The sequence below is a fragment of the Taudactylus pleione genome, unplaced genomic scaffold, assembly GCF_031769625.1.
Source record: "Taudactylus pleione unplaced genomic scaffold, aTauple2 ptg001106l, whole genome shotgun sequence".
Lineage (NCBI taxonomy): Eukaryota > Metazoa > Chordata > Amphibia > Anura > Myobatrachidae > Taudactylus > Taudactylus pleione.
Genome location: NW_028285507.1, coordinates 605115 through 619071, shown reverse-complemented (window position 1 = coordinate 619071; position 13957 = coordinate 605115). Strand labels below are relative to the sequence as shown.

The 13957-nt window shown below is 47.2% G+C and overlaps 1 protein-coding gene across 2 annotated transcripts in view; it reads left to right on the top strand.

Moving 5' to 3' along the window:
- PRKACB (protein kinase cAMP-activated catalytic subunit beta) overlaps positions 1-13957 on the top strand; it is a 71850-nt gene that overhangs the window by 37403 nt on the left and 20490 nt on the right. For both annotated transcript variants that reach the window (XM_088461814.1, XM_088461815.1), the window contains exon 2: positions 13673-13734. In XM_088461814.1, coding sequence (XP_088317940.1) covers positions 13673-13734 — 62 coding nt within the window. The remainder of the gene's footprint in view (positions 1-13672; positions 13735-13957) is intronic.

Here is a 13957-nt window from a genome sequence, read left to right as displayed (position 1 = left end):
TGTTGAGATGTATATAAAGTACATGAGAATATATATATATACCTATACCACCATTACCGAGTGTTGGATCCTTAACATTACATTTTGATGCTGTTTTACACTGTAGTTTATATGGATTGTTTTTGTGTTATCATTTCTTTATTGTATACAAGTAGATTTGCTGCGCTTTGATTGGGCAGATTAGTAGCTGTATCCTTTAAAGAGAACGTAAAACAAAAACTTCTGAAAGATTTTTTTTTTTATTTTACATTATACATTGAAATAGATTTGGATTTGTCTATCTGCACCCAGAGTTGTTCTCTAAGGGTTAAGGAACAAGCCATAGTGCCCCAGGACTTCCTGAGCCATGGTGAGGGACACGTCTAACCAGCTGGACAGTGTAAAGGTGATGTATGGAGAATTCTGCACTAGTGAGAGGCTGCAGCGAGTAATAATCGTCCCTCTCAGCACTTACAAGTATCGTGTGAAGCACCACTTACAATGGGGCTGGGCGTCTTCCCTTTCTTAGGCCTAATACCGTGCGCATATCTGGATGATCTGTGCCCCAAATATCCGACACTCCCAACACCACATGTACCGTGTAGGCACCAGTAAGGAAACACTTGGCAGACATCTTTGTCCGCACGGTTAGCCGTGGCCTGCGCTGACTAGACTGATATTGGAGCGAGGGCGACCTATACGTTTTATTAAATTGCTGCAATTACAAAATAGTCATATTGACCACAACAGCATCTTGTAACTAGGAATTAACCTCTGTTCATTAATTATACCAGGCGATTGCTGCTCTTACACTTGTCTTCTGCAGGGTCACTTTCCGACAAATCTGCGCCAAGTTTTTTTTTTATAGTTGAACATGTATTGGTCGTCTTCATGTTTTCTCCCCCTCATGACACAACAGGCTGGATAAGTGGCCATTTGGCAGAGTTGGGTATGATGTCATTGTGACGTGTTAGGGTTGTAAATATAAAAGGTCAGAGGCCAAAGATAACCAGTTGCCCCAAATTGGTATTTGGCCACTTTTCAAAGCTGCATCCTCTTTCTGGTGTGTTGGCCGCTGGATTTAAATAGGTAATCATATTAAAAAATCAAATGCACCTATCCTTGTATTTAATAATCTACACTGAAGTGCAAAAGTCTTGGGATAGGTACCTAGTATCGTGTAGGACCCCCTCTAGCCTGGCGAAGTGCAGCGTCTCAATGTGGCACCGATTCCACAAGTGGATGGAAGACCTCTGGAGAGATGGAGACCCATACCGTCTGGATAGCTTCCCATAGCTCTCCCTGATATTTGTAGGTGCAGGATCTTGGGTGCTAATGGGCCTCTCCATCACGTCCCATAAATGCTCGATTGGGTTCATGTCGGGTGAATGTAGTGGCCTCACCATTCGTGGTAACTTTCTAGAATGTTCCTTGAACCAATTCTTTGGACCGATGACACCATGCATTATTGTGGGGGTACAGGATGTCCATGAAGGGCTGCAAATAGTCATCAAGCAATGCAATGTAGCGGTTACCGATCAATGACTTGTTCAGACGGACCCAACCCATGTCACACATCCCACATGGAACCACCACCAGCCTACACAGTGACTTGTCATAGGTTCTGCTCCACACCCAAACCCCACCATCAACCCAGAACAACTGGGACCGTGATTCATCGGACCACGCTACATGTTACCAGTCCACCAGGGTCCAATTAGCAATGTCACGAGCCAAAGTGAGGCGCTGTGTCGTAGTGGTAACAGGGGTGCTCATGCACTGACCGGTTGTATGTGCCTCTGGTACCTCCTGCACTGACCGGCTGTATGTGCCTCTGGTACCTCCTGTACTGACCGGCTGTATGTGCCTCTGGTGTACCTCCTGCACTGACCGGCTGTATGTGCCTCTGGTGTACCTCCTGCACTGACCGGCTGTATGTGCCTCTGGTGTACCTCCTGCACTGACCGGCTCTATGTGCCTCTGGTATACCTCCTGCACTGACCGGCTGTATGTGCCTCTGGTGTACCTCCTGCACTGACCGGCTGTATGTGCCTCTGGTGTACCTCCTGCACTGACCGGCTGTATGTGCCTCTGGTGTACCTCCTGCACTGACCGGCTGTATGTGCCTCTGGTGTACCTCCTGCACTGACCGGCTGTATGTGCCTCTGGTGTACCTCCTGCACTGACCGGCTGTATGTGCTGTACCTCCTGCACTGACCGGCTGTATGTGCCTCTGGTGTACCTCCTGCATTCGATGTGATTTGAACCAGTGTCACTTGTCTGTCACCATGGATAATTTTGTCCAGACGTCGCTGGTCACGCTGGCACCTTTGGTCGGCCCCCGTGCTTTCTGCTGTAGGTGGTAATGCCGTTTTATGAGATATTCCCGGCACACACATGACACCGTAGATAGAGGAAGGTTGAATGTCCGCACAACGTTGGGAATGGAATGTCCCATCAGTCGGGCACCCACTATCTGGTCTCGTTCGATTTATTCTCGTCACCGTGCCATGAGCAGCCTAGCCGGTGTTCAGACAGGCTCACAGCATGTCAGATTGTAACTGATGCAGGTCTGGGCATTTACAAGGCGTCACAGTACAGTGACTGCACCTACCATTACCGTTACACACTGCTATCCCATGACTGTTGGCACTTCAGTGTATCGAGTCTTTAAATCCAGAGTCTGAACCTCCCTGTCTTTATATTTCTTTCGCCAGCTTTGGATTTTTTTTTATTCATACCCAGGTAAAATAGTGCGTCTTACATTATATTCTACGAAATCATCTTATCCGTCATCTTCATAAAGCACCTAAATACCACCAAGGGTTAAAACCCCAAAAGTAAATCTGAAGTAGTGAAATAATAATAATCTGTGGCTATAAATAGTTACATTGTTAGAGTAAGGTTACATTGTAGCCATGTGTATATGTGACTTTGGTGTGATACATTGTTAGAGTAAGGTTACATTGTAGCCATGTGTATATGTGACTTTGGTGTGATGTATTGTTAGAGTAAGGTTACATTGTAGCCTTGTGTATGTGACTTTGGTGTGATGTATTGTTAGAGTAAGGTTACATTGTAGCCATGTGTATGTGTGACTTTGGTGTGATGTATTGTTAGAGTAAGGTTACATTGTAGCCATGTGTATATGTGACTTTGGTGTGATGTATTGTTAGAGTAAGGTTACATTGTAGCCATGTGTATATGTGACTTTGGTGTGATGTATTGTTAGAGTAAGGTTACATTGTAGCCTTGTGTATGTGACTTTGGTGTGATGTATTGTTAGAGTAAGGTTACATTGTAGCCATGTGTATATGTGACTTTGGTGTGATGTATTGTTAGAATAAGGTTACATTGTAGCCATGTGTATGTGTGACTTTGGTGTGATGTATTGTTAGAGTAAGGTTACATTGTAGCCATGTGTATATGTGACTTTGGTGTGATGTATTGTTAGAGTAAGGTTACATTGTAGCCATGTGTATATGTGACTTTGGTGTGATGTATTGTTAGAATAAGGTTACATTGTAGCCATGTGTATGTGTGACTTTGGTGTGATGTATTGTTAGAGTAAGGTTACATTGTAGCCATGTGTATGTGTGACTTTGGTGTGATGTATTGTTAGAGTAAGGTTACATTGTAGCCATGTGTATGTGTGACTTTGGTGTGATGTATTGTTAGAATAAGGTTACATTGTAGCCATGTGTATGTGTGACTTTGGTGTGATGTATTGTTAGAGTAAGGTTACATTGTAGCCATGTGTATGTGTGACTTTGGTGTGATGTATTGTTAGAGTAAGGTTACATTGTAGCCATGTGTATATGTGACTTTGGTGTGATGTATTGTTAGAATAAGGTTACATTGTAGCCATGTGTATGTGTGACTTTGGTGTGATGTATTGTTAGAGTAAGGTTACATTGTAGCCATGTGTATATGTGACTTTGGTGTGATGTAATTCTTGCTCACGTTTGATGGTGTTGGCATCGGCTGTAATTAGAGATGTCGCTCGTGTCACGACAATAGGGGGCAGATTTACAGATTTGCGCGGATAACCGGGGAGGATACAAATAAACTGATCATTCTGAGCCTATGTTGCCATGGAAACAAACTCTGCCGAATTCATGAAGCCGGCGTAACCCTTTCCTGGCGCTCTCTGCATCCCTCCTGCTTCTCCAGAGATGGGTCTCCAGGTGTCGGTGCTTAGAGCGCAGTGAGTGTGGATGAGGCATTGCATGTGGCTGGCAGCGCAGGGTTAATATAGGAGTGCGCCTGTGGGGTGGCGTTAGCAGAGTGCACCTGAAGAATTGGTCCTGCCGAGTGCTATAAACTGAGCGGGGATCTTCTGATTTTGTGTGGATTAGACACTCCCTGCTGTGTTATTTCATTATGCCGAGCAATATGGTGCCGCAGGCGAGCCTGTCAGCATGAACGGTGAGTAGGGTACGGCGCTGCTAATTGCGATCATATGCACGTACGTGTGTGTCTTGCTGTGCTGGTATTTCTGATGATGGAGGCCACGTCACCTACAATTTCAGCTTTCATTTTTGTTAGAACTATTTTTATTTGCACCAATCTGTAGAAGTGCGCAATTTAGCATACTCTTGGGACATTCGCCTTTTAGGGACGATGCAGTGATATACAGTCATTATTTTACAATAAGGCCAATGTCCGATGCTTTGTTGAAAAGTTATTTTTGTTTGTGAATTTTCCTTTTTTTCTGTATTAATGTAATTCCTATCAGGAGTAAAGGTGCACGCGGGGATGTGTGGAGGATCCACCCAGGATCTATGGCCAGTTTGACGTATCCAGATCTGACGCACAGGCCAGATAGGCAGAATAATTCTATTAAATGGTGACCACACACACTCGTCATACAGCGGGATCTTCCGGCCGTCCTAGATGGCATCACAATCAGATGCTGGTTAGGATGCAGTTCTTCTTGGGCGCACGTTGGCTGCCGTTAGGTGTAACATTAGCTAATGGGCCTGCAGAATTCTATATATTAGCAGTATATACGGGCAATTCACAGTGTGTGACCAGTTTCAGTCCTAGCATTCTCTCTGCATTGATGAACCTGTGCAGAGATGGGAGGGGGTGTATATACTGATTGTATCCAGCAGTCTGTGCTTACACCAGGCCTAGCATACCTGGCTAGTACCAGCGGCCTCGGGGGCACAGTAGCTAGAGTGCCTGGCTGCCTGCGCGCCCTGCATTCTGTAACCTTTCCTATAATGTTGTTGTTACTGTGAGCTTATAATGTTCAGTGGTGCATTAGGTAAAAGTAGAGCACATGGCCGCAGATTAAAGTCGCAGACGCAGATTACCGTGTTATTAAACACAGGCTTTTAGTGTAATGAGTTGTTTTGGGCCGGTCGACCTATGATTATACAAACAAAGACACTGACCTACCTATTAATTTTTATCCCAACTATCATTGTCCACTGTCGTTTTTAGCCATTTATTTTTTTAATACTGTAAAATACTTTACACATTATTATAGCTTTGATTATTTTTGTTTGTGTGTGTGTATATATAATATATAGGTACATTTTAATGGCGCAATTGCTGTTATTGCAATAATGGCGCTAAATAGCTGTGTTGCCTTCTGTTGGCGCTTATTCTTTATATTTTCCATGCCCTTTCCACCGATACCAGAAGCTCCGTCAGATGGCATACTCTGCCACCACCAGGCTCGGTCACTATTCCGTCTGGATATAGCTGCTGCAGCACCTCTCTGCTGGTGACTATGACTGGTTCCTCCTGTCCCCTTATTTCACGTCAGGGATGCTGGGAGCAGATTAGAGTCTCCGCTGTTATCTGTATGTCGCAGGGACACAGCAAGTACCAGGCTCATTGCTCATATACCCTACAAGGCCACTAGCGGTTCATACAGAAGTACTAGAGGGAGCACCAGCATATAGCAATAGGCGCTAACTAAGCCAATCTCCTTCCCTGCCAAGAATTCAAATCCGCACATGAAATACGGCAAAAAATCTTGGAGGAGGTTTCAGCAGAGCGAACGATCAGAGCTTGGGATGGACTGCGCAGCACTAATCAATCAGGACTGGGTGTTACTGGGCCATTGAGCCCAGAGCTTTTATCCCCTGATCCACCAGAAACTCTGAACAGGGAAACAGACAGAGTACAGAGTATACCTGTGGTACGGAGGGGAATACCGTAATCCAGCTGACTCCATTCCCTACCATGCTGAGAACAGGTGCTAATGTGTCTGTCATTTCCTTCCTCAGTGTATTATAAAAACAGGTTGCTTTCAAAATGATCAGAACCTTCATATACTACATTGCTAAAGTACAATAATATAGAAGGCGCACTGCACCAATAGTACAAATAAGGGGTTGGGTACAGATTCCCAGCGCTCAGGATGCTGACTGTCAGAATACCAACAGAATTTGGAAGTGTTAATCCTAACAACCCTTACCCGCAGCCTAATCCCACAGCCTATGCTTAACCTTAACCCACCCCTCCCACTAGTGCCAAACTCTAACCCTCCCCTCCCACTAGTGCCAAACTCTAACCCTCCCCTCCTGCAGCCTAACCCTCCCCTCCCACTAGTGCCTGACTCTAGCCCTCCCCTCCTGCAGCCTAGCCCTCCCCTCCTGCAGCCTAGCCCTCCCCTCCTGCAGCCTAGCCCTCCCCTCCTGCAGCCTAGCCCTCCCCTCCTGCAGCCTAGCCCTCCCCTCCTGCAGCCTAGCCCTCCCCTCCTGCAGCCTAGCCCTCCCCTCCTGCAGCCTAGCCCTCCCCTCCTGCAGCCTAGCCCTCCCCTCCTGCAGCCTAGCCCTCCCCTCCTGCAGCCTAGCCCTCCCCTCCTGCAGCCTAGCCCTCCCCTCCTGCAGCCTAGCCCTCCCCTCCTGCAGCCTAGCCCTCCCCTCCTGCAGCCTAGCCCTCCCCTCCTGCAGCCTAGCCCTCCCCTCCTGCAGCCTAACCCTCCCCTCCTGCAGCCTAACCCTCCCCTCCTGCAGCCTAACCCTCCCCTCCTGCAGCCTAACCCTCCCCTCCTGCAGCCTAACCCTCCCCTCCTGCAGCCTAACCCTCCCCTCCCGCAGCCTAACCCTCCCCTCCCACTAGTGCCTGACTCTAACCCTCCCCTCCTGCAGCCTAACCCTCCCTTCCCACTAGTGCCTGACTCTCACCCTCCCCTCCTGCAGCCTAACCCTCCCCTCCCACTAGTGCCTGACTCTCACCCTCCCCTCCTGCAGCCTAACCCTCCCCTCCCACTAGTGCCTGACTCTAAACCTCCCCTCCTGCAGCCTAACCCTCCCCTCCCACTAGTGCCTGACTCTCACCCTCCCCTCCTGCAGCCTAACCCTCCCCTCCCACTAGTGCCTGACTCTAAACCTCCCCTTCTGCAGCCTAACCCTCCCCTCCCACTAGTGCCTGACTCTAAACCTCCCCTTCTGCAGCCTAACCCTCCTCTCCCACTAGTGCCTGACCCTCACTGTAGGGATTCAGGCCTCCGGCACCCTGACCATGGGGATACTGACTACGTCCGATATAAGGGAGTTGCTGCTTCCAGTTTTGTTTGGGGCAGATGACCCGGCCACACACTGAGTTCAGTATAAGTTTATATATGAGTATTACCAATTCCTGTAGGTAGGATCTCAATTTATTATGATTTATATTGCGATTATGCAAGTCTTGGAAGGGCTAATGATACATTGGGGTTTATCTTGTTCATGAAAAAATTGTTTTTTAATACTTAATTTAGTTTTCTTAAGGGTGCGGTATGTGATGCTGACATGCACAGTGTTGACATACCGTTTTAAGGTTATGGTTAGGCTGTGATTAGGGGTTTGGTACGGCATCCCGACGGTCAGAATCCTGACGGACAGAATGCAGGCAGCAGAACTCGAAGGTGAGAATAACGGCGATTTTCTAAACTCTCATCCCTGCGATTGGCACTTGTAACTACTTACAATGTCAGCATTGACCCTTTTTCAATGTAGTCTTTGAAAACAAAGGGCGGAATTCAATTGTATCAATCCCCCTTTGTGTCCAACTGAGCTATTCAATTGTTGTTCCTGTCGGGCGCGATTAGCTGCCGGGGCTGGCAATGCGCGAAAAGTGACCCGTTTGGGCCCCCCAAACGGCACTTTCCATGATCGCGCCCAGCACTTTGGGTGTAGCTGGTTTAAGCGGCTAAACCCAACCTCTTTGCGTGTAAAGATCGGCATCAATTGAATAGCGCCTCGCAATCTCCCGTCACTAAAACAATTGAATACCGCCCTAAATGCTTGAAACATTATGTCCATTTCGTCACACAATTATGAAGCTGGGAGAGATGTGTTCCTGTAGCGCAGGAGTGAGCGTGACATCACAGCATTTAGTGACTTCTGAGGTTATTGCTGCAAATGGTCCACTTACAAATGTCAGGGGTTCAAGGGGTACACCTGTCAGAGTTAACACCAATAACCTTTTTTTATTGCCAGTTTATGTGTAGGACTCGACAGGAAACCAGGACACGTATGTAACATGAGTCACTCAGGTCATATAAATGTTCTCCTTATTACTTCCCTTTGCGAAGAAACAGCGATCAGTCTGTTCGCAGTAATCCGGATGACGACGTGCATCAGGGGTGTGATGTATAAAACTTACCCTGGATGAAAGATTCCCAGTGCTCTGATACGGCAGCTCTATGCCGCATGTGTTTTTTGGGCGGCAGAAAGCGGTTCCGTGGACCAGGGGGAGCAGTCCTGGAAGAGCGTTTTATTGAATGTAAATGTATTTACACTCTCACTGAGGGCTCTGTAATAGAGGGATCACTTTTTTTATTGTCCATAGTCTCTCCCTGTGTCAGCGGCCTACACAGCAGCCAGAGCCCATACTGTGTACAGCGCTGTGACGGTCCTGCTAGAACTGCCGACACGTGATTTAGTTTCCATTCCCTCAGTTCCTCTGCACAGGCCACTTCCTTTTATCTTATGGTTTTATGTACAGAGAGCGTTTGTGGTTTTTACTATAGCGAGGGCTGGAAAGGTTACATTGGTCATTCTGTATGGGGGCGACTTATTAGTTCTGTGCTGGCTGCCAGAGGTGTGATAGATGAGGAGGGGAATCTTGTACCTCTGAGGAGCAGGATTCAGGTCCGAGTGCTGTGAGACTCGGGGCCGTATTCAATTTGATGTGAAAAGTCAGAGGTCGGACTTTTTGCCATCATCGCCGTTTTTTGCAGGGATAAAGTATCTGTCACGTGCCCGCTTATCCCCCGTATTCATTTAGGATCCGGCGAAAACGGCACACGGCGGAAAGGTAAGTATCGTAAAGTCTTGTAACTTTAGGGGAAATCAGCCTGTCACCGGGTGCATATACCTGACCTGACAATTAGCGTTTCTGTGTGAGTGGTGCATTACCGGGTGCATATTCCTGACCTGACAATTAGCGTTTCTGTGTGAGAGGTGCATTACCGGGTGCATATACCTGACCTGACAATTAGCGTCTCTGTGTGAGTGGTGCATTACCGGGTGCATATTCCTGACCTGACAATTAGCGTTTCTGTGTGAGAGGTGCATTACCGGGTGCATACGCCTGACCTGACAATTAGCGTTTCTGTGTGAGTGGTGCATTACCGGGTGCATATTCCTGACCTGACAATTAGCGTTTCTGTGTGAGAGGTGCATTACCGGGTGCATATACCTGACCTGACAATTAGCGTTTCTGTGTGAGAGGTGCATATACCTGACCTGACAATTAGCGTTTGTGTGAGAGGTGCATATACCTGACCTGACAATTAGCGTTTGTGTGAGAGGTGCATATACCTGACCTGACAATTAGCGTTTCTGTGTGAGTGGTGCATTACCGGGTGCATATTCCTGACCTGACAATTAGCGTTTCTGTGTGAGAGGTGCATTACCGGGTGCATATACCTGACCTGACAATTAGCGTTTGTGTGAGAGGTGCATTACCGGGTGCATATACCTGACCTGACAATTGTCGTTTCTGTGTGAGAGGTGCATTACCGGGTGCATATACCTGACCTGACAATTAGCGTTTCTGTGTGAGAGGTGCATATACCTGACCTGACAATTAGCGTTTCTGTGTGAGAGGTGCATATACCTGACCTGACAATTAGCGTTTGTGTGAGAGGTGCATTACCGGGTGCATATACCTGACCTGACAATTAGCGTTTCTGTGTGAGAGGTGCATATACCTGACCTGACAATTAGCGTTTCTGTGTGAGAGGTGCATTACCGGGTGCATATACCTGACCTGACAATTAGCGTTTGTGTGAGAGGTGCATATACCTGACCTGACAATTAGCGTTTGTGTGAGAGGTGCATTACCGGGTGCATATACCTGACCTGACAATTAGTGTTTGTGTGAGAGGTGCATATACCTGACCTGACAATTAGCGTTTGTGTGAGAGGTGCATTACCGGGTGCATATACCTGATCTGACAATTAGCGTTTCTGTGTGAGAGGTGCATTACCGGGTGCTAATACCTGACCTGACAATTAGCGTTTCTGTGTGAGAGGTGCATTACCGGGTGCATAGACCTGACAATTAGCGTTTGTGTGAGAGGTGCATTACCGGGTGCATATACCAGTGACCTGACAATTAGCGTTTCTGTGTGAGTGGTGCATTACCGGGTGCATATACCTGACCTGACAATTAGCGTTTCTGTGTGAGAGGTGCATTACCGGGTGCATATACCTGACCTGACAATTAGCGTTTGTGTGAGAGGTGCATATACCTGACCTGACAATTAGCGTTTCTGTGTGAGAGGTGCATATACCTGACCTGACAATTAGCGTTTCTGTGTGAGAGGTGCATATACCTGACCTGACAATTAGCGTTTGTGTGAGAGGTGCATTACCGGGTGCATATACCTGACCTGACAATTAGCGTTTCTGTGTGAGAGGTGCATATACCTGACCTGACAATTAGCGTTTCTGTGTGAGAGGTGCATATACCTGACCTGACAATTAGCGTTTCTGTGTGAGAGGTGCATTACCGGGTGCATATACCTGACCTGACAATTAGCGTTTGTGTGAGAGGTGCATATACCTGACCTGACAATTAGCTTTTCTGTGTGAGAGGTGCATTACCGGGTGCATATACCTGACCTGACAATTAGCGTTTCTGTGTGAGAGGTGCATTACCGGGTGCATAGACCTGACAATTAGCGTTTGTGTGAGAGGTGCATTACCGGGTGCATATACCAGTGACCTGACAATTAGCGTTTCTGTGTGAGTGGTGCATTACCGGGTGCATATACCTGACCTGACAATTAGCGTTTCTGTGTGAGAGGTGCATTACCGGGTGCATATACCTGACCTGACAATTAGCGTTTCTGTGTGAGAGGTGCATATACCTGACCTGACAATTAGCGTTTGTGTGAGAGGTGCATATACCTGACCTGACAATTAGCGTTTCTGTGTGAGAGGTGCATTACCGGGTGCATATACCTGACCTGACAATTAGCGTTTCTGTGTGAGAGGTGCATATACCTGACCTGACAATTAGCGTTTGTGTGAGAGGTGCATATACCTGACCTGACAATTAGCGTTTCTGTGTGAGAGGTGCATTACCGGGTGCATATACCTGACCTGACAATTAGCGTTTCTGTGTGAGAGGTGCATTACCGGGTGCATAGACCTGACAATTAGCGTTTCTGTGTGAGAGGTGCATTACCGGGTGCATATACCTGACCTGACAATTAGCGTTTGTGTGAGAGGTGCATTACCGGGTGCATATACCTGACCTGACAATTAGCGTTTGTGTGAGAGGTGCATTACCGGGTGCATATACCAGTGACCTGACAATTAGCGTTTCTGTGTGAGAGGTGCATTACCGGGTGCATATTCCTGACCTGACAATTGGCGTTTCTGTGTGAGTGGTGCATTACCGGGTGCATATACCTGACCTGACAATTAGCGTTTCTGTGTGAGAGGTGCATTACCGGGTGCAGATACCTCACCTGACAATTAGCGTTTCTGTGTGAGAGGTGCATTACCGGGTGCATTTACCTGACCTGACAATTAGCGTTTCTGTGTGAGAGGTGCATTACTGGGTGCATATACCTGACCTGACAATTAGCGTTTCTGTGTGAGAGGTGCATATACCTGACCTGACAATTAGCGTTTGTGTGAGAGGTGCATATACCTGACCTGACAATTAGCGTTTCTGTGTGAGAGGTGCATTACCGGGTGCATATACCTGACCTGACAATTAGCGTTTGTGTGAGAGGTGCATATACCTGACCTGACAATTAGCGTTTCTGTGTGAGAGGTGCATTACCGGGTGCATATACCTGACCTGACAATTAGCGTTTGTGTGAGAGGTGCATATACCTGACCTGACAATTAGCGTTTCTGTGTGAGAGGTGCATTACCGGGTGCATATTCCTGACCTGACAATTAGCGTTTCTGTGTGAGAGGTGCATTACCGGGTGCATACGCCTGACCTGACAATTGGCGTTTGTGTGAGAGGTGCATTACCGGGTGCATATTCCTGACCTGACAATTGGCGTTTCTGTGTGAGATGTGCATTACCGGGTGCATACGCCTGACCTGACAATTGGCGTTTCTGTGTGAGAGGTGCATTACCGGGTGCATATACCTGACCTGACAATTAGCGTTTCTGTGTGAGAGGTGCATTACCGGGTTTGGTATGACTTGTCGACCTTCTGGTTGTAGACAAGCTGACCGGATGCCCTCTGGTACATGGGGAATGATACCAGCCAGTGCCAGCACATACCTGTGGGAATTTTAAGCCATCAGGAATGTCCGTCTGGTCAGACTCTGGTGATGCGTTTTTGCGACTTGGTTTGAAGTTGTTTCACCAAATGTTAATTGATTGGGCCTGGAGTCCGTGCTTTGAACGCATGTGACGGTATATGGTCGTTTAGCCCCCTAGAACACGTTTATCCTGTCTCTGTGCCTGTTAAAACAAGTAACAAACAAATTCTTCTCTTATTTCAGTCCCGCTATTTATTACCAGTTTGTCCCCGGTACAACCTTTAGTCATTATCGGCTATTTGCATATGGCAGCACAGACGGTGTAATGGTTAGCGTTACTGCCTCACAGCACTGAGGTCATGGGTTCGATTCCCACCACGGCCCTAACTGTGTGGAGTTTGTATATTCTCCCTGTGCTTGCGTGGGTTTCCTCCGGGTACTCCGGTTTCCTCCCACACTCCAAAAATATACTGGTAGGTTAATTGGCTTCCCTCAAAATTGACCATAGTGTGTATGTTTGCGAGCATGTCGTAGGGAATATAGATTGTAAGCTCCACTGGGGCAGGGACAGATGTGAATGGTAAGATATTCTCTGTAAAGCGCTGCGGAATATGTGTGCGCTATATAAATAACTGGTAATAAATAAATAAATAATATTATATGATTTTTATGCTTATGGTGATCGCTTCCAAAGCTCAGTGCCGGAGTTTCATAGAAAAAGATAGTGTACCCATACTAGCCAATCGGGCGCTTGCTCTGTTTCTAACCTGCGCTAAGCGTGTGTGTATAATGGGCAGCGCAGCTTCTTCCTGTCGCCAGTTATCAGACGTTCCCATTTCTCCTCCCATTACGTCCTGCTCACATTCCCCAGTGACCACCTTCCGCCCCCTATATTATAGACATGTGAGAGCCCGTAGCGTTAATGTCACCGGCAGAATCAAGGCGTTTGCGGTAATCACCTGTTACCATTACACGCATTAACGTTCCTCTCTTTATTTCAGTGAAAGAGTTTCTAGCCAAAGCCAAAGAAGATTTTTTACGAAAATGGGAAAGTCCGCCCCAGGTGAGGATTTATTATACGTGTTTATATCCAGCTGTATATGTGTGGAGCTGGGGGGGGGGGATTTGTTCTTATCAAATTTGTCTGATATAAATGTTATAAAATATACTAAATAAAATTTGCTCCGTCACCTGGCGCGCCACCCGTTGTAGCATACCTCGCTGCGTCACTTGGCACGCCGTCCGTTGTAACATACCTCGCTGCGTCATCTGGCACGCTGCCTGTT